Below are 20714 nucleotides of genomic sequence, written 5' to 3' on the forward strand. Positions count from 1 at the left end.
TTCCGAAATTTCGAAACCAAATAAAAAATATGTTCATTTTATTTCACAAAAAACATGTACTTCAGTGGTGGCAGAACTAGTTATTATATCGATACATTTTGAAAATATTTTCACGCGTAACCCTGCCTTTCGGTTGTTGATATTTTTCAACCTGGTAACAATTTTTAATAGATCAATGTCCATCCAACAATTGCAAATGAATAGGGATAGGTAATATATATCTGTCTACGTATTTTAGTCGCAATATCTGTGTATTTTAGTTACAATATATATATATATATATATATATATATATATATATATATATATATATATATATATATATATATATATATTTGGTACAATAAGGAATATGTTAAAGTTTGTTATAAAAAAAAAAAAATTATAACAGACTTTCGACATGTTCGAATAACAGATATCCGATCGATATGGGCGATATTGAAATGAGTGATGTACTTTCCGCCATCAATGTCTAGAGGACTAGCGGGTCTACCATGAAATGAAATTCCGAAATTTCGGACTCAATTTTGTGTTTTCGTTTATACCAAAATCGGACCAATAAATGGAGTTTTAACATTTCGTTCGTCATAAAACTTTAAAAAAATAATATTTTAACATTTTTAATATTTCCAAACGGCATGTATTATGTAATTTTAACATCAAATTTGTGTTTCGTTTGGCTCCAAAATTTCGGAAAACATTTAATGGTAGGCCCTTAGGGCCCAATATATAGATATTGGATCTGTATCCACATTACCCATGTTTACAAACAAACCATCATGTAAGACAACTGTCTCCGTGGATACGATATTATAATTGTGCAGTTCTGTCATACTGCATATAGCTAAATGTGGGTATAGGCTAGTCTATCCTCACAAGGGGCTCCACCGCTCTCAGGAATGACTTCTCGAATTCCGCCTCCGAGAAGCGGTCTACTGACGCTCTGCAACAAAAATACCATATTTAACTTTTTTATGCAACTTAAAATGGTAAACAAGCTAACGGTCCACCTGATGGAAAGTGGTAACCGTCGCCTATAGACATTAGTACCATGGACATAACAGAGTATACTGTTTCGCCCATGATACCCCCCATGCGTTGCCATTTCTGAGGACTCAGGTGTTATTCCTCTGTACGCTGTAATTTCACTGCCATATCCCATTCTTAAAACCGAAACACAGTTGAAATAATTTATTGTTGAAATAAATCAAGGTGATATAATTCATGTTCAGAATTAAAAGAAAAATGGTTAAAAAATAAATTTGACAGCTATGTTTTTTTTTTCCGCAATGGACATTAAAAAGGTATCCATACACGATCAACTTAAAGTGTACATGTTCTTTTATATAATTTTTGGGCATTCAACGTTATGGTGGAAAACCACCATTATGCAAAGAAAGGTTAGTGGCTGATACAACATTGTTCTATCATACCTGGCCGCTTGGACGATCGTCCTCCTCTCCTCGGGTGACAAGGCAATGACCTCGAGCATGGCCCGCGCGTATTCATCAGGCTCGGTGGCGAGGAAGCCAGTGCGGGCGTCGTCCATAGTGTTCACGATGTCGCTGAGTGGCCCCCCCGATCGGTGGGCCACCATTATCAAGCCCGCTGCCATGGATTCCACTACGCCTGCACATATTTTTTTATTTTTTATTTTAATACTTTATTGTACACATTAGTTATAAAAATATGACAGAGGTAAACAAAAGTACAAAGGCGAGCTTAACTCTGATAGAGTTTTCTTCCAGCAACACCCAAAGTGGAAAGGAGCATCAATGTCAGCGGATACAGCAGTGTACAATTTTTAAACAGCCAAAATTAAATTAATTACATTATACATATATTAATTATTTGTTCATTTAATGTTTTTTTTTTGGGCCGTTGAAGGTGCTTTGTTTAGGCATCCCATCCTTGCTATTGGATACGGGTGACAGGATGCCTTTTCTGATGGGTGTACTCTGTTAATTGAGGCGCAATACATTAGGGGAGCATAGTTTAAGATTGGACGACTGGGGACTGGTAGTAAAATGGGCATATCGACCATAGACCGCTTTCGAGCGGACAACCACTGTTCTTTGCCGGTTGTACGCTCGAAAATCGACCGGTCACCGGTAGTCTCATTAAATGCTTACTAACAAAAATTTTTTCCCTTCCTTATTTTATAAAAAAATAAATTGTTTTTTTTTTTATGCGTGAAAATGGCATGGTTACCCCGCCTGCACTATAAGTATAGAATAGCGGGGTACCAGTGAGCGGTGATAGGTGAGGATGAAAAGGCAGGTCAGTTAGCCTATTGTGACGAATTCAATGATAAATTGGTCACGATAGTTTCCAGGGGGAACCGCGTGGAGGTCGACCTGATAGGGTATATTGATAGCAATGGGGACTTAACTCCCCATTACTAACAATCCCTTTTTCCCGGTAATGAGGAGGTTAGTTCCTATTACTAATGATCTATTCTTATTTCAGACACAATGTACATTGTTTTTTGAATTAATGACTAATGACTAATAAAGGTTTCTCGAAAGGATCCTGTCTTATACTATCATTTTATATATATTTGCGTTATCCTATGGTTTAAGGTCCCCTGGTTAAGAGTAAATCCTTTCCAGTTGTCTTATTTACAAAAAGTCAACTTAAGGAATGTAATAGTCGAGCGATGGGCAGCAGCATCCCTCTTAAAAGATCACCAAAGATTAATTGTGGTTGTCAACCCGCCCGCCAAGCTTGAAAACTACTAACAAAACCCCCCTTATGGGGGAAACCTATCTTCAGCAGTAGGTAGTTAATGGTTGATGTGATAACTGGTAGAGAACGCCATACGGTATTAAGCTCGCTATTTGGGGGGAAGGGATTGCTGGTAATGGGAACATTAGTCCCCATTGCTGTCAATATATCCTATCCTACCAGAGGGAGACTTTGTACAAAAGTCGATTGCTTGGGTACCTCTGTCCCATTCGTGTTTCCACCGTGAAGCAGTTGTGTTTGCATGGCTGTGTTTCGGTTTGAAGGGTGGGATATAGCGTGAATTTACAGAGAAATAACACCTGAGTCCTCAGGAATGGCAACGCATGGGGGCATGGGCGAAACAGTATACACTGTTATGTCCATGATACTGCTCATGTCTATAAGCGACGGTTACCACTTTCCATCAGGTGGGCCGTCAACTTGTTTGCCATTCTAAGTTGTATAAAAAAAAACCTCCACGTGGTTCCCCCTGGAAACTATCGTGACTAATTTATCATTGAATTCGTCATGATGGGCTATTTTCACCCATAAAAAAGCTCACCATTTGTACAATAAAGAATAAATGAATAACAACGTACTGATGCCGAAGTGCTCGTTCCACATGGCGTGCAGGCCCATGGTGGAGGTCTGGTAGAGGCGCAGCAGCTGCGCGTACGGCGCGTTCACCACGAACTGCACGCTGTCCTCCAGCGACAGGTGCTTGGCGAGGTCCTTCAGGTTCCGCACGCGTTCCTCGTCTTCCGCGTTGCGGCACGAACCCACCAGGATAAGCTTTATCTAGTACCGAATACAGTAAAGTTGACATATTTTTATAGGACAAAATATGCTTCGTTTAGAGGTGAAACACGTGTCGCAAAACGTGCGTGAATAAAATGGCGGTCGGATATTGATGGTTAATATGGTAGTTTGTGGAACTTATGTACATACTAATGATGGCAGTAACATATGTACATACTAATGGTAGCGAAATGAAAATAAATTTTAATTAAATAATCAGTAATATAGACTTTTGCAATATATATATATATATATATATATATATATATATATATATATATATATATATATATATATATATATATATATATATATATATATATATAATAGATATACCATACCCTACCATATCAGCTGTTAATTGACCACTGCTGAACATAGGCTACCCTTTATTGGGGGATCCGCCGGTAGTTGCCTATCTTGGCAGGTGGATTGACAACTGCAGTTAGACTTTAGTGATGTTTCAAGAGGGACACTGCTGCCCATCCCTTAACCATTAAGTTCCTTTAATTCAATAAATAAAAAGGTCTTCTTACGACACCCACGGGAAAGGAAGGGGTGGCCTATTCTACGCCGGGACCACACGGCCTAACTCATATTTACTTATAATAAAATATAAATATATTCTCTGCTCAACTGCGTCTTCTAAATTTATCGAGTTTCACAGAATAACAATAAATTATTTAGAAATTAAATGTAAATTATGTTTGTATATATTGTGATTGCTAAGGGAGCGAATTGGGAAACTGTCAAGTACCCTTAGTTGGTAAATATAAATAAATATATATTAGAAATTAAACATACCCTATGCCAAAGCAGTTCATTCTTGATGAGTAAATTCCTCAACTCATACAGCGCTTGCAGCATCAGCGGGTGATCCTTCTCAGGCCTGAACTGCGCCACCGACAGGATGTTTATGGGATCCGAGTCCTTCACTAACGAGCGCAACCGTTTCAGTTCCAACACCTGTAATTTCATTAAATCTACATACATACAGGGTAGGCAGAAACAATGGAACGCCAAATGCTTCGATTCAAACAAACCTCTTTCGCTTCTTCCACATTCATCAATCTTAAAAAATCTTATTAAATCTATATATTTTAAATACATTATCAGGACTTGAAGTGATGTAAAAGCTTTTACAGGTAAATAGTACCTACATACCTGCTTCCATTTTTTTTACAACACAGGGGACAAACGGGCATGCGACTCACCTGATGGTAAGTGACTACCGCCGCCCATGATCACCCGCAACACCAACGGCATTGCAGGCGTGCTGCCGGCCTTAAACGTTACATTCTAATATGTTCGGCAAAACTTGGATACGTCGAGCATTACGTTCGCCACAACGATGATAAATGAGTCATCACTCTGATTAGGTATTATAACATATTTTTTTATTTTTCAATAACTGTACAAGTTGGCAGTCGTTGCTAGCAGTGTGTATCGTATAGTAATATAAAATACTGAAAGGCTAAGTACGGAAAAGTGAGTCCAATTTACATTACATTACAATATAAAATACTATAAACTTTCTACCAGTACGAAGCCTGGGCGGATGGTTAGTATGTTATAAAAAAAAAAAGTTATAACGTGAATAAATAATAGCCACTTACCTCGCATGGTGGATAGACCTTGTAGGTGTTGTCTGGGACGGCCCATAGTTCCGCGATGTGGCCCTCCGTCCACGAGCCATTCACCATCACCACGTCCGCACAGCGGCCCACGACGCCATACAGCTGGAATTTTTATTTTAAACTTATTAATTCTTTTTTAACCTTTCTTTGCATAATGGTGGAAATTTCCATCATAACATTGAATGCCAAGAAATTATATAAAAGAACAATTTCATTTTAAGTTGATCGTGTCTAAATACCTTTTTAATGTCCATTGCAGAAAAAAAAACATGGCTGTCAAAAAATTTTTTTGAAATTTTTTACTTTAATTTTGAACATGAATTATTGATTTATTTCACCAATAACAAAAAAAAAAACATGCAAGGAAGGGTTAAATACTGCATGGTCTCACTATAGAATAAGTCACTCCTTCCTTTCCAGGGGGGGGAGGGGTTGTTAGTAATATGGACTACCAGTCCCATGGCTAGCAATATACCTTATCAGGTCGACCTCCCCGTGGTCCTCCCTGGAAACCATTGTGCTGAATTCCAGGTGTATTAGTTACAATGGGCTAACTGACCTGCCTTTTCATTCTCACCTATCATCCTTCACTGGTACCCCACCAGCGTATACTGTTAGCGCAGGCGTCTAGGCGGGGTTACCATTCTATTATCCAATAAAAAAAAAAACTTCCATTCCCGCAGGTGTAGTAAGAAGCTACTAAGGGAATTTAATAGTTGAGGAATATGGGCAGTAGTATTTCTTTTAAAACCTCACTAAAACTTAACTGCGGTTGCTAGCCCAGCTACCAGGCGTGGTAGCTACCAGCAAAACCCCCAAAGGGGGAGACTTATGTTTAGCATCGGATAATTATTAGCTAATATGACGATGATAATACGTTTTGACGTTAACAGTTAATTAGAAGTCCCACTGCTGGGCGCGGAAATTCGTCCTTCGCAAGGAAAGGTTTTGCTTCTGCGTGTTCTTCCGCTTGTACAACGGATTGTGCTCAGAGGAATTATTCAGTATGATGCCTACGGTCACTTTCTACCATCATACGGCTCGCCATCGACAGGGAGTTCACCCTCATACCTTACAGCCTAAATGGTCGCGTACAACACGGTTTCAGAGATGTTTTCTCCCATGAACATTCAGAAAACATTTCTAAAAACAGAAAACATCTGAATGGATGGTCCGTATGGAATGAACTCCCTGTCGAGGTTTTACCAAGAGACCACAGCATGGGGTTTTTCAAAAGGGGGGTAAAGAGGTTCCTTCAGGGTCGGCAACGCGCGCGTTATACCCCTGGTATTGTAGGCGTCCATAGACTACGGTAACCGCTCACCATCAGGTGGGCCGTATGTTTGTTTGCCACCTCAGTAGTATAAAAAAAAGATGGTCTTATCTCTTAATATCAACTTTTAAATACATAATATTTTTATATTTTATTTGAGGCTAACTCAACAATTAATTTTGAAATACATACCCATCCGAAGATCTTGTAATAGAGTAATTTAATCCATGTGAACAGTGGATTCCTGGCTATGAGACTGGAGTTGTTGTACGCCACTATCCTGTGCTGGACCCTCCTCATCATGGCGCTGGTGATGGTCGGGTAGTGGACGTAGCAGCCGACCGGGCACTGCGCCAGGTATCGGAATATGGGGTAGGTGAAGGCGAATCCGGTTGTATCAATGTATATATCTGATTAGAAACAAATTGTTTATTCTTATATTAATATTATAAACTAGCGACCCGCCCCGGCTACGCACGGGTGCAATGCTGTTACTAAATACACCTACCTACTATAGAATGCCCTTATAAACAATTTTTACAGCTTTCTTGTCATTAGACAATACAAACATGATAAAATGCTATAGGGCGAAGCGCGGCCTTCGACGTACTATTTATAGGCACGCGCCGCTGGCCGGCCGGTACCACCGCACCGCTATGTCCCTGCATTTTAATTTTTTGATTTATATGATTTATCTCGTGGGGTTCAGCCAGCGTTTGCAATGTAAGCGCAAAAAAATGCGTTTATTTACGACATCACATTAAAAACCTATAAATTTATCAGTGTTTCTCTACAATATTATGCATGTATTATACATATAAACCTTCCTCTTGAATCACTTCATTTTACCATAGGGAGACTTTGTACAAAAGTCGATTGCTTGGATACCTCTGTCCCATTCGTGTTTCCACCGTGAAGCAGTTATATTTGCATAGCTGTGTTTCGGTTTGAAGGGTGGGATATGGCGAGAATTTACAGGGTACAGATTAATAACATCTGAGTCCTCAGGTATGGCAACACATGGGAGGTATTATGGACGAAACAGTATACTCTGTTATGTCCATGATACCGCTCATGTCTATAGGCGACAGTTACCACTTTCCATCAGGTGGGCCATCAGCTTGTTTGCCATTCTAAGTTGTATTAAAAAAAATCAATCTATCTAATAAAAAAAGACCGCTTCAAAATCCGTTGCGTAGTTTTAAAGTCTTAAGCCTATGTATATAGGGATGGACAGACAGTGACAGCGACTTTGTTTTATACTATGTAGTGATATTGATAGTGAGTTTGTTTGTTACCTTATATTGCCGTAACAGCTTAACCAATTATTATGCAATTTGTTAAACACGTACTAAACGGGATGAAGAAGGACATAGGCTACTTTTCACCACGACCAGTAAACATATGATGTGGTCCCGGCATTGAATAAACCACCCCCTACTATCCCGTTGGTGTCATAAGCGCTGACTAAGGGAGTGCGAGGAATGGGCAGCAGCGTCCCTCTTAAAACACCTCTAAAGCCTGAATGTGGCTGCCAATACGCCTGCCAAGCGTGGCAACTACTGACAAAACCCACCAAATAGGCTTATGTTCAGCAGTGACCAGTTAAAGGCTGACATGATGATGACGATGATCAGTAACATATACTGGTCACATAGACAAAGTTGCAGGTAAAAGTTAGTTAAAAGTTATTCAGGAATAATTTATAATGGTAATATATAATAAGGTTATTGTTATTTATTATATATATATATGAATAATGACTTCATTTCTAATCTATACCCGCATAAGCTCTTAGCATTAGTGCATAGGCTCCTATTACTAGCAAAATTAATTGCTTTTTTCCTTTTTTATTGTTGTTTTTTTTTAACTATTATTGGTGGTAATAAAGACTATCTATCTATAAGAGCCTTTCCCAAAGTAGGCAATAATGCTTCCTTGTGGGCACTACAGGCTTAAAGAGGGGCGGTAAGAGACTCAGAAAAAAATGGGGGCGTTGTGTGGAGGCTTGGGGGGTGATTTGTTGATCTTGAAGTAATAGTAGTTTTTAAATAGGTGAAAAAATGGGGGCGCTATAAAATAATTTAATCTCAAAGTGGGCAGTAGACAAAATAAATTTGGGAACCCCTGATCTAAAAGTAAATATTACACATAGCATATATGTATATTGTAATTTTACTACATTGTAAACATTTTAAAATATAAGATACAGTGTGACTATATAAATTTAGAATAAAGCCATATATTTATATGGAGATTTTGCCTCACAACAAACAGTTCTTATTGCTAGCAAAATGGCAACTTTAGTCCTTGCAAAATTAAATAAAGCTAATGTGGAGTAAAGCCTAAATTACATTAATTTATTGAATGGATATGGGTATGTACATTAATTTAATATGACAATAAATATAACACATTATTCCATACAATGGCATGGACAATATTGATTGCAATGACATAACATCAAATATCCCCATACCAATGAGAAAATAGCAGATAAATTGAGAACTTTCGTTTATATATGTAATTTTAGTATATATGTATATCAATAATTAGTAGTACCGCATTCGAGTATTCTGACACTTCCCTACGTTTGACTGGGAGAGAATGCTTTTAGCATTAAGTCTGCCATGTACACATATTTGTACTAATGAATAAATAAATAAATAAAACTTTCTATTTTAAAATGTTACATATTAAGACATAAAATAATACCTGGATTTAATTTCATAAATGCTTCCATTCCCATGATCATCGAGCCCAAATTCTGAAGTAGCAGTGTGAAGTACGGATACATTTTAGCTTCAATCACCCTCTGCGTTGACAGTCGAATAAAATTTATATTGGCCGAGTGCAGTTGAACATTGAACTGGTTCTGGACTTTATCAAGTATTGTCTTTGGCTCAGCCATCTCAACTGTGTAAATGTTGATGTTTGTGTTTGGGTACCTTTGAACATTTGAAAGAAATTAGAAAAAAAAAATAGAGATTATAATACAAAATATAGTTAAGTATATAAGCAACCTCTCTGTATGCAACATTCTTTATATTTTATTTATTCTACTGAGTCCAGTTAGTAAAAGAAATAAGTAAAAATATTTTCCAGACCATAAAATACTTTTATACTCCTTTTTTCTCTATAAGCAACATTTCCCAATAACATTTTTTTTTTATTCAAATTGGTTCAAATGAGTTGCTTATAAAGTGTTCATTGTATTATTTTTTCTTTTCCAGTGAGTGTTGTGATAGGCACTAAGGGATCTTAAGAGTTGATGAACCGGCAGCAGCATTCCTATTAAAATATCACTAAAAGGCACACAGTAATTGTCAATTCACTTGCTAAACGTGGCAACTACTTATAAAATCCCTCCAATGATAAACTGCTATAAAGAATTGCTCCATTCCTTATGACTATCTATGAGGGAGACCTATATTCCGCAGTGGACAGATAACTACTAATAAAATGTTGACCATGAATGTTCTAATCTATCTAGTATTATAAACATGGACAGCTAAACAGATATGAACTAAATTTAGTACACAAACACACTCACTCTGCGTGTTCTACCGCTTATACAACGGATTGTGCTCAGAGGAATTATTCAATATGATGCCTACGGCCACTTTCTATCATCATATGGCTCGCCATCGGCAGGGAGTTCACCCTCATACCTTACAGCCTAAATGGTCGCGTACAACGCGGTTTCAGAGATGCTTTCTCCCACGAACACTCAGGTTATGGAATGAGCTCCCTGCCGAGGTTTTCCCGAGAGACTACAGCATGGGGTTCTTCAAAAGGGGGGTAAAGAGGTTTCTTCAGGGTCGGCAACGCGTGCGTAATACCTCTGGTATTGCAGGCGTTCATAGGCTACGGTAACCGCTTACCATCAGGTGGGCCGTATGCTTGTTTGCCACCTTTGAATACACGAGGTACTTTATAAATTAATATAAAAGGGTAAAGTGGCAGGATGGCAGGGATAAAGACAGTTGTGAAAGAATGTGAACAAAATTAGTTATTTTCTAACATACCTTTCTAAGACTGCTTTTATAGCAACCCACAATACTCTCTCGCCACCTCCTCCTGCATTGCAGTATGGGTGGAAGAATGCCACATTGGCACCATCACGGTTTCTACGTTGACGCTTGCGTTCCTTTATCTTCATGAACCATGATGCAAAGATGAAGGCAGCTGGCACCAAAACAAATGTAGCAAACAGTAGCACGCCGAAAAATATGAACGGTATAATGAAGAAAATTCTAAAAAAAAATTAACCAATGTTTAACAAGTATATATAACGTAAATATTCCTCTATTTAAGTTACTAAATTAAGATATAATATTATTATATTAACAAGTAAATACTGTTTAAGTTGGATAGGTACTGATCAATGTCATGTGACGATATCAGTTCTAGATTTGATCTCTTAAAACTTTAAGTAAAAATCTAAGTGAACTAATGCTTTTAAAGCTCTTATATAAAAATGAAAGCTAAGTATTTGATATTATAGCCATGTATTATGTCCACTATTGGACAAATGCCGGTCACTCAATGGGTCGCAGTCAGTTTCAAATAACTAGAAATAAAATATTTTAATGCACAATATGGAATGATCAAATTAAAATTATAGGATAAGTACATTCATAGTTATTGCAGTACAACGTTAAATATTTTAAGTAAATATTAATGAATAAATTAATTGTTAATTTTATTAATAAAATTACTTACGTGAAACACAGAAACAACATTGTGGATTTGCAGCCAGCCTGCTATGAAAAAAATGGATGCTAACTTGTAAACACTATAACGCCAAGACGTGGCATGAATATTATTTCTTTGACGATGCAAGGTTGATAGCAATTTTTTATCAATTCATATTTAAATTCTTAAATCAAACAACATAACCTAAAAAAATAATAAAGATTTTTTTTTTTATTCTGTTTACAATTTATTTAAGCAAAGTTTGTGACTTACACTGCTTATTTTAATATATCTGACTGTGGTAATATATATCTGTGGTACTGTGAATTGTAGAACCACAGAATACCCAAAAGAAAACACTCGATGTGCCAATAAATGTGTTGCTGTAAGAAAGTTAAATATACTAAAAAAATTATTTTATCATAATCCAATTATAGCCTATTTTGTAATAATTAAGTCAGTCAAAAAAAAAAATAGTTATGTTGAATAAACATCCTTTAACGTTACTTTATCTTCTATATGGGTGTTGCCAGCTAATTTTGACAAAATCTTTAAAACCCTCAATAGGATGCTCTTCATAATTTGATTTCCTCTTTTATTCTTATCAATAATATTAAGTTGTAAATTTTCTTAGTCTATGTACTTTACATATACATATATATTTTTAAGGTTAAATATATTGTAACATCTATTTAGGTATCTGTTCTTTTCCTTATATTATCCATTATTCAACTTTTTTGATCCTTATCCTAAATTCCGTCGTCCAAAACTCCTTTCCTAAAATCCTGTTTCCCAAACTTTGTTTTTGGCGGATGCACTTCGTGTCATGCCATAAGAAAGGAAAAAAAAAGTATGCTTTTCTATGGTTCAAGTTGTTTTTTTTTTTAATAAGTCTATGCTTTCGAGTATAGTCTCGCAAAACCAAGCTTTTGAATTTCTTAATCAGTCTTCTACTTTTCCATTTCTTTTTTACTGTCTGTAACATCAAATTATGTTTATTCTTTTCAAATGTTTCCTTATATAAATTACAATTATAAAACTATATATATAATCTCCCAGCGCGCTGGTAAATATTTGGCGAATACGCAATGGAAATTGCAAGAATATAATTGAAGGGAAAAAATATAATGGTATTACATGTCATCTTCAGTTTTAAAGATACTTTTACACGTAGAAAACATTATCAAACATTTCGCAGTTCTTCATATCGGAAGATGCACAAGAATCACTCAACAAATATTATAGAAACATGTGACTACATCATGCTAGAAAATGTTCCCGTATAACAAACGAAGATGTCAGAAATGTGAAAGATCTTGAAGAATAGATACTAAGTCTTCCACAGTGACACCCCTTGCAGCTGACCTTGAAATATGTGTATGCCATATACAATAATTCAGCTTGCAAAAAATTATAGAGTCATGAACTGTACCTTCTAGTTGGGTATGCAATAACCAAGCCCTGTTAAATAAAATTAAAAAAATACACCAAGATGAGAAATCTGAGCTCTGATTTGTCTATATAGAATAAAGATACTGAAAAAAAATCTAATTGAAGTGATGACATTTAACACTGATAAAAAAAAGAAATTGGTACTTAATGCAAAGTTTTGAAGAAACTGATTAACCTTGATTTTACTTTTAGACAAAGTTATAATGATCCGTCATTAAGCATTATGAAAATTAATGTTCATACCTTAGATTATGTAGATAGTAAACATAATAACATATATGTTAGAGGAAGTTAGAAAAGTAGGACATTCACCTGTACAATATAAACTCATGCTCAAAACTTAACTAATTTCACATTTATAAATGGAATTAGTATTAAATTAATGTAGTTGGTTATAATGTATCTGGATATAACATAAATTAGAAAAAAAAAACTACTAAATTGTACATTTTTCATGTAATTATCAGTGGCAGTTGGCGATAAATTACTGATGTAAATTTCTGAGGAGGGTAGCCTGGTAAACAAAGGCAACTCACAGCCCAGTTTAGATGCCAGTCCCTCATATTTGTAATATAGTTGTGGTGTATATTGCATTACATAATTCAGTATTTTAAAACTATCAGAAATAATGTCTGTATAGTTTGTGTTTATTCAGTAGAAAAACATAATTTAACTCGATTTAAGTTCTGAATGTCTACTGATTGGAATTATAGAGTTTTTTTGTTTTTGGAATACAGCATCACATTTGTTAATATGGTTGCTATGGCCGAATATGCTCTATTCAGCTCCGATGATATTGAAAAAATACAAATGTTCATAACATTAATTTAATTTATGTGTAATTTAATCAAAAAAGCTCCACTAGTTTTGGGATCCATTCATTTTCCTTAGTCATGAGTGACTGTGACACGAGCATGAGCCTATGTGCCTTGGCCTCCTGAATGTTATTTGATAAACAAAATTGCCTTTTTTTTTTTAATTTTCTTTAGCACCAACTAGTGAGTAATCTAAATAATATTATTTAAATTTTTACTTACATCGAAAATTGGTGTGGAAAGTGTAAATTTTTCAGTTGTGGGTATAGTTTATTGAGTTTATTTTTATTATTAGTTTTGTCCTTTAATGGCGATTTCAGAAAAATAAATCACTGTTTTTGGCAACTTTCTTTACAGGAAAATATTCATGTAAGATGTTTTTTGAATTGGTATTTTCGTTTTGATGTCATCTCCCAATGAATTATTTCAACACAAAAAATACTTCAAATTTAGCTCGTCATTATAATCTTATTGTGTTTAGCTAACCAATAACGTCATTATGATGTTATTGGCTAGCTATCTCGGGATGAATGAATGAATAAATTTTATTGCTAAAAATGTGGTACAAGGTGATATGGTAATATTACAATGGTTTCACATATTTTGTCATTATAGGATAGGCACTAAGTTTTTTTATTATTGTAATTATCTTTGTCTCTTATTACACTTGTCCCATTTTCCCTCCTATTCTTTGGACTCCTTAAAACTCTAGATATTGGGTTCATAAATAACGTTTGAAGTAAAGGATTGTAGTTGAATCACCCACTTCTGGATTAAGTATATCTTTATTTTATGTATTGTGTACAGATTAGGTAAGCTAGCAAAGGAGACATGTAATCTGTTATACCAGATTTTATTTCAGTAATCCTAAATTTAGATTTTGACATTAACCCATTAACGCCCAAAATGAAACTACATGTAAAAACTATTTTCAAATGCTATTTATTAACTTATTATGAGCTGAATTAAAGGAATATAAGAAAAAATAAAATTAAAAATATCCAGGTCCGAGATTATAATGGTGTACTCGGGTGGGTACAGTTGGCGGATTAAGTGTGAAACTGTCCAAAGCAAGGGCGCTCGACACAAAGCGTTTTTTTGACATAGTTCGCAACACCAACGAACCCGATTGTGACAAATAACACATCTCAATGGTTTTTCTACGCGTTCTGGGTTATGACCATAATTTTTTCGGTCAAGTCCCAGAACTGAAGACGACGTTGGGCGACTTGTCGCCTTTGTAGGCTGTAGATACGCTCGTGCCACCATTCGTCTGAATGTCAACTGGTCCACATAAGTAATATTTTCGTCCTCTTTGCTTATTAGTACATGCAACCGCCAAGCATTTGACATTGCCATGTCTATAAGGTATGTAAATAATACCCACCACCACTTTTTCCCTTTTATGGCTACTCTATATAGATTAATGGATTAGTCGATTTGATCTACACCGCCCATTCCTTTGTTATAATTTATAAACAACTTTGGAATATTGAAGTCCACCTTGTGTTTACGCTCGTTACACCATCTTTTTACTTTACCTAAAGGTTTAATGTCGTCAAAGTTTGAACCCATTGTAACTATACTATTATCTTTCCATCGCACGATTGTTATTTAATTTTTTGTGTCAAAACGATAATCGTAACTAGCCCTTGGTTGTTTTTTCATATCCTTTACTGATGTCACAGGACACTTCTTGGTTCTATTATCTTTAAAAGTTCCTGTTGCTCTGTAACTTAACATACGGAGATCATTCAGCAACTGGTAACTCGTAAAGAAGTTGTCAAAATACACAACGTGCTCATTGGGTACAATTGGCATCTTTGCTAACAGCGACTTGACTACTCTTGATCCCAACGGGTCATTCGATCCATTATTTGTCTTGCCAAAATAAACATCAAAGGTGTAACAATAATCGTCAGAGCTAGTAGTAGCCCAGTTGCGATATCCAAATCGAACAGGTTTTCCCATAATGAATTGTTTGGCAGGATGACGGCCAAAATACTTTATCATTGATTCATCCACCGATAATGTGTCATAAAAAACACCCCATTCGCATTAGTTCTTTTGAATAAGCTCACATAGTGATCTAACTTTGAACATTCTATCATTTGAATTACCAGTTAAAGAATTGTCTACAAAATGTAAATTTCTTTTTATATCTACAAATCGATTACATGACATACAATTTGCCACCAGTGATATTCCGAGATCTTCATCTAAACTCCAATAAGATCGTTCTGAAGGCAGCTCATGATATCCTGTAAGTAACAATATACCTAAAAATTTTCTCAAATCGATATCATCTAAATGAAAATTGTGTCTATTGTTCTGTCCTGCATAAAGTATGCTGTTGTCGACGATTATTTTCATGACATTATCGTCAAAATAGCTTTCAAATAATTTTGTGTGACTATAATCTTTAAATTTTATAACAAGAACTTTTTTCTGCATAGTACACTATCGGATAGTTTTATTGTCATGGTATATACGGGTTGTGTTTTTCTCCAAACAGGAGTATCTTGGGTTCGTGATCCTTTAGATGGGCCAGCCTGATTTGACAATGGTTCATCATCACTGTCTTCCCAATCCGATGTATCAAAATTCGATCTACGTGAAATTATTTCAATGGTCCCTGGAACTTCTTTGGGCAAAATTGAACATGTAAAATCGTCATCATTTCCTTCTTCGTCACTCACAACGGCAAGTTCAGGAGGTAACAATAAGACGTCATATTCCGCATCATCATTCTCATCAGCAATTACAGCTTCAATAACTTCTTTGAGTTTGGCGTAATTATTTTTAGGGGAGATAGGGGAGCATTGGGCACTTTTTTACATAAATGTTAATAAAACTGTTATTTTTTATCATAATCAAAATTTTATTCCTAATATAGGGAGCACACATATGGTAGTAATTATTATTAAGAAAAGTTTCAATATTGTAATTAGTTTCAAAGTTACAAGAGATCTTCGAACACATGTCCAAAGTGCCCAAACCTCCCGGCGGTCGGGAGGTTTGGGCACCCATGTAGGGAGGTTTGGGCACTGTATTTAATATGCACGAAATTGCTTTACTATACTACTAGGCTTAAGTATTATATAACATTACTATAAAAAATTGTAATACAAACATTTTTTCTTATCATAGATTTTAGAAAAATTTAACAATGTGACTTAGAATCAGTACTGCACGATGTTAGACTTAATTAAACTTATCTTATATTTGGTATGATCCATAGAGGCTTGTCAAATTTATATTTTAAGCTGCCACGTTTCATCCATGTCGTTGGTGTAGGCAATTTTGTCTTTATATCCTCCAGGAGGACACTGGCTACGTCCTCGATGTCAGGAAATATAAAAGTATTTCTTAACTTACTCACTCTCATAAATTTTACAGTTGCCATCGTCTGATTAACATCTTCGATTATTCCAACATAATGGTAGACAGTTTTTTTGGTGTCAAATTTCACTAATACAAAGTTATTGATCTGGAAATTTCTATCCAGAACGATCACATCGTCTTCATCAAAATCTTCCGACTCAACAACGGTTTCGTCAGAAACTGAAACATTTTCTATTTCATCATCGCTGCTAATTTTCCTGTTTTTCTCTAGTTTGGAAGTAAATTCATCAGCAAGTTTCGGAATTTTTTTCTGTCCTGTATTTTTGAAGCATTTTCTATTTTTGTTGAGCTCTTTGATCTTATTTTTTCTTTGTCTTTCTTCTTCTTCCATTTCTATAAGTCTTTTCTCGGGTGTGTCCGTCAATATTCTAGTTTTTCCCTTCTTCCGTTTCATACCCTGCAATTTCCTGGGGCCGGCCTTCGGATACGGTCTTACTACATCAGGTGTTACATTGACAGTGCCACTAATTTGACTTGTAGAGGGAGATTCCAGTTGAGATGGCCCAATGACTTCCACATTTGAACTTGTACGATCCTCTAGACTCTGATTTTCCCCTGTTGAAGGCTGTTCAGTGACAGGTTGGTCTGAAATAGATTGTTCTGAAGGAACATTACCCTCTTCCGACAAGCAGCGATCAGTTATAAAAGAACAAGCGAAATCTTCATCGGAGAAAATATTTGAATTCAATGGCCATATGCCAGATTTTTCAAATCCACTTTGAATATTCTGCAACTTGAATGCTAGTGGAATGGCTTTTGCTGCTAATTTTGGTATTTCATAAATTGTTACTGTTTTGGCCGGATTGCTTACCATCCAATCTGTTACAGCAGTGTTATAATAAGTTTTCAGTGGTCCATAGACAGTCAGGTCTAGAGGTTGCAGTTTATGGCTGCAGTGTGGTGGGAAAGTCATTAAAACAATGCCTGATTGTTTGCAAAAATCGAGAACTGGTACTGAAATATGGCTCTCATGATTGTCCAGCAGCAAAAGAACTGGCGATGAAGGCGTTGGTTTTGCGTGTTTGGCGAAATGGTGAATATATTTTAAAAAATTTGGTGATGTCATCCACCCTGAAGGATGTGCTGCTCCATCTGAACCAACAGGGGCATCATTTAGCATATATGTTTTGAAATTAACCCGTGGGAATATGAAAAATGGTGGTATTGAGTTACCCAATGCATTAATACCGCAGCAAACCGTTACAAGCGTCCCTCTTTCAGCTGACGTTACTTGCCCAACTTGCTTAGTGCCTCTGAGAGCAATCACTTTCTGGGTTCGTTGCACCGTTGATAATCCAGTTTCGTCTATATTGTAAATAGACTCAGGGCCGAAGCGATGCCGTTCATACACAGTTTTAAGATTTTCAAAAAAATTTCCGACATTTGTCTTATTGAAGCTTGTGGCCCGTGACAGACTGGTAGCCTCTGGTGTCCTTATCGAAAGTTGAGGCTGTCTTTTAAAAAATCCCCTTATCCAGTCTTTGGATGCAAGTTTCTTCTCTGTCCAGTTATCTGGTATTTTCTTTTTAATGGCAGTGGCGTATTCATAAACCAATTCGCGTGTTTTCAGTTTTGATAGTCCATGGTTTAGTTTAAAAGATGTTACAAGATATTCCGAAATTTTCTCTTCTTCATCTTTTGTGAATATTTGAGACGATATAAATTTACAAGAATTATCTTTTACGACACCACCCTGCTTGATATACCTTTGAAGGTTAGATCTTGGTATGTCATATTTATTCGCAGTACTTTTAATTTTAGCACCTTTGGAAACTTCTTCCAATGCGCGCAAAATAATATCTTTAGGGATTTCACGTCGCTTATTTTTCTTTTTAAATGAAAACGGCATTGTCCTAAAAAGAAATGATTAACCACTCAATCCAATAGGCATAGCAAAAAGACACCAAAATACACTAAAAACAGAGCCAAACATGCCCAAACCTCCCTCCTACCTGCGTGCCCAATGCTCCCCATAACCTCACTTTTCAAATAGATTAGAATAAGATTATTTTTATCAAATGTAGAAACCTAATTTACAGGCAAATATAATATTCATTAAACACAAAAGAAAAAGATAACACAGATACTTACACGTTCTTGCAGATTTCTTTGATAAGTTACATCAAATCACAAATAAAATATTTACTTCTGTACGCAGCAAACCGTTACGCGCATGTAACTTGACAACCAAGTGAAATGACAGCTGACACTTTAGATAAGCGGTGTTGCTAGTGAATAAAGTATAGTGCTGTGGTAGAAAACAAAAAATATCTATGAAAGTTTTGGAGAAATGAGGGGGTGCCCAAACCTCCCGACTGCCCAATGCTCCCCTACCTCCCCTACTCGTAAAAATACGAGGATGAGTCATTGTCATCAACAGAATATCTGAATCTTGTAGCTAGCGCCATCTTTTAATAGATTCAGAAATTAAAAATAATAAACCATAGACAGAAAAATTAAAAATATTTCTTTTTATAGCTGTACACGCATGTGTACAAAGGGCTAAAGGCAAATGGGTTAAAGTAGATCCATGGCTATCAGAAGCAAGTATTTCGTCATTAGAGATTTGCATGTATGCGGTGAATGGTAAAAAAATACCAATCTGAACGATGGAATCTGGATTTTTAAAAATGTATGTATTCTATAGGAAGGTCTGGAGTTTTTTATGAGAATGGCTTTGGTAATGGAGTTGCTGCGGGCGTATAAAATCTTAATAATTCTGAAATAGACGAAGATGTTGCTTGTTCTGAGGGATTCTCCAATTCTTTGGTCGGATTTGGTATACACAGAATGTTGAGAAAATTTTCCATACGTGAAATGACTATTTATTGGACTTTTCCCATGTTAACCGTTCAGTAGTTATTTGAACTATTTTGATCGACCTGTTTTACGAAAAAAAGGCCGAATCTTAAAAAAAAAAAAGAATTTAATCACAAACATACAGTGGTACTTATTTTAAGATGATTAGAATATATATAAATACAAATAAAAAGTACACAAATGGAAATAAAAATTATTTTTGGACAGGTTACTGTGTTGAGAACTGGAAGACAACTGTGGGCTGTCCATAGATTCTCATCTCCGGACATGTCGTCACATCTAATTTTGCAGTTTCAGCATATTCGGTTTTAGATATTAGTCTTTAGATACATCGAGTACAACAGACCGCATCTCATTAAGATTCAAACAATATTACTGTTTCTGCAACAGTCTCACTCTTGGAATCTGATACGGCCGCAATTTTTCTTGTTTTGTGGTGGTTGTATTGTTTGGCTACTTTATTATTCATAACTTTAGCGAGCAATGAGAATATTGTGTTATAAATTCTGATTTTAGTCCCATTCAGAGTCGCAAGGGTGGTAAACATCGCGAAGACCATCTTCTGTGCACTCTTCATGAGCCCACAGTTTACAACTTGTGCATTGTATCCATTTTTCTTCGGGTCTGCTCTCTGATCATATAATATTATTATGACATTTAAACAAGGCAATAACAGTCTTCCTATTCTGATGATGATTATTCCGGTTGTGTATTGGTTTTCTTCCTTTTTGTGGTATTTCGTTTGGTTTTTCTTTTATCCAATCGTTTCTTAATTTTCTTTTCGTTGAACTGTTTGAATTTGTTTTCATACTTGTAGCGAACTCCTTGCTACATGTTTATATTCTTATTGTCATTTGAAATTTATATATATTTTTTAACATATTGTATTTACATTCAAATAAATTTTTGCTAATGTCTGTCTCCTCATCTTTTCTGTAGTTTTCCATTCTAAAATCCTCTTATTGCATATTAAAAGTATTATCTCCATTTTCTTAGTGTTCTAGCTGTATTTTGCTTTATTTTAATATTTTAAATTTTATGAAATAAAAGACTTGTTGACAGCTAGAAAAAAAATAAGTTTTTATTTTT

The 20714-nt window shown here is 35.6% G+C and overlaps 2 protein-coding genes across 3 annotated transcripts; both read right to left on the reverse strand.

Moving 5' to 3' along the window:
- Positions 1-342: 342 nt before the first annotated feature.
- Positions 343-11329, reverse strand: LOC113514703 (GDP-Man:Man(3)GlcNAc(2)-PP-Dol alpha-1,2-mannosyltransferase). The gene is made up of 9 exons (XM_052893684.1): positions 11161-11329; positions 10464-10691; positions 9151-9383; positions 6628-6845; positions 5142-5264; positions 4330-4491; positions 3327-3525; positions 1434-1629; positions 343-943 (listed from the first exon to the last, which is right to left on the reverse strand). Exons 1-9 carry the CDS (start codon positions 11178-11180, stop codon positions 862-864), a joined length of 1461 nt encoding a protein of 486 aa, XP_052749644.1. The 5' UTR covers positions 11181-11329; the 3' UTR covers positions 343-861.
- LOC128200386 (uncharacterized) lies at positions 11241-20640 on the reverse strand. 2 transcript variants are annotated; one of them, XM_052893683.1, is made up of 2 exons: positions 16783-20640; positions 11241-11337 (listed from the first exon to the last, which is right to left on the reverse strand). In XM_052893683.1, the coding sequence occupies exons 1-2, from the start codon at positions 18652-18654 to the stop codon at positions 11311-11313; spliced, it is 1899 nt and encodes a 632-aa protein (XP_052749643.1). In that variant the 5' UTR covers positions 18655-20640; the 3' UTR covers positions 11241-11310. The 2 variants fall into 2 exon arrangements, with proteins under 2 accessions (XP_052749643.1, XP_052749642.1); XM_052893682.1 differs by lacking the exon at positions 11241-11337 and having other exon boundaries at positions 14327-18658; positions 18897-20640.
- Between the last annotated feature and the right edge of the window lie 74 nt (positions 20641-20714).

Source organism: Galleria mellonella, unplaced genomic scaffold (assembly GCF_026898425.1).
Source record: "Galleria mellonella isolate WM207_F2 unplaced genomic scaffold, CSIRO_AGI_GalMel_v1 utg184, whole genome shotgun sequence".
NCBI lineage: Eukaryota > Metazoa > Arthropoda > Insecta > Lepidoptera > Pyralidae > Galleria > Galleria mellonella.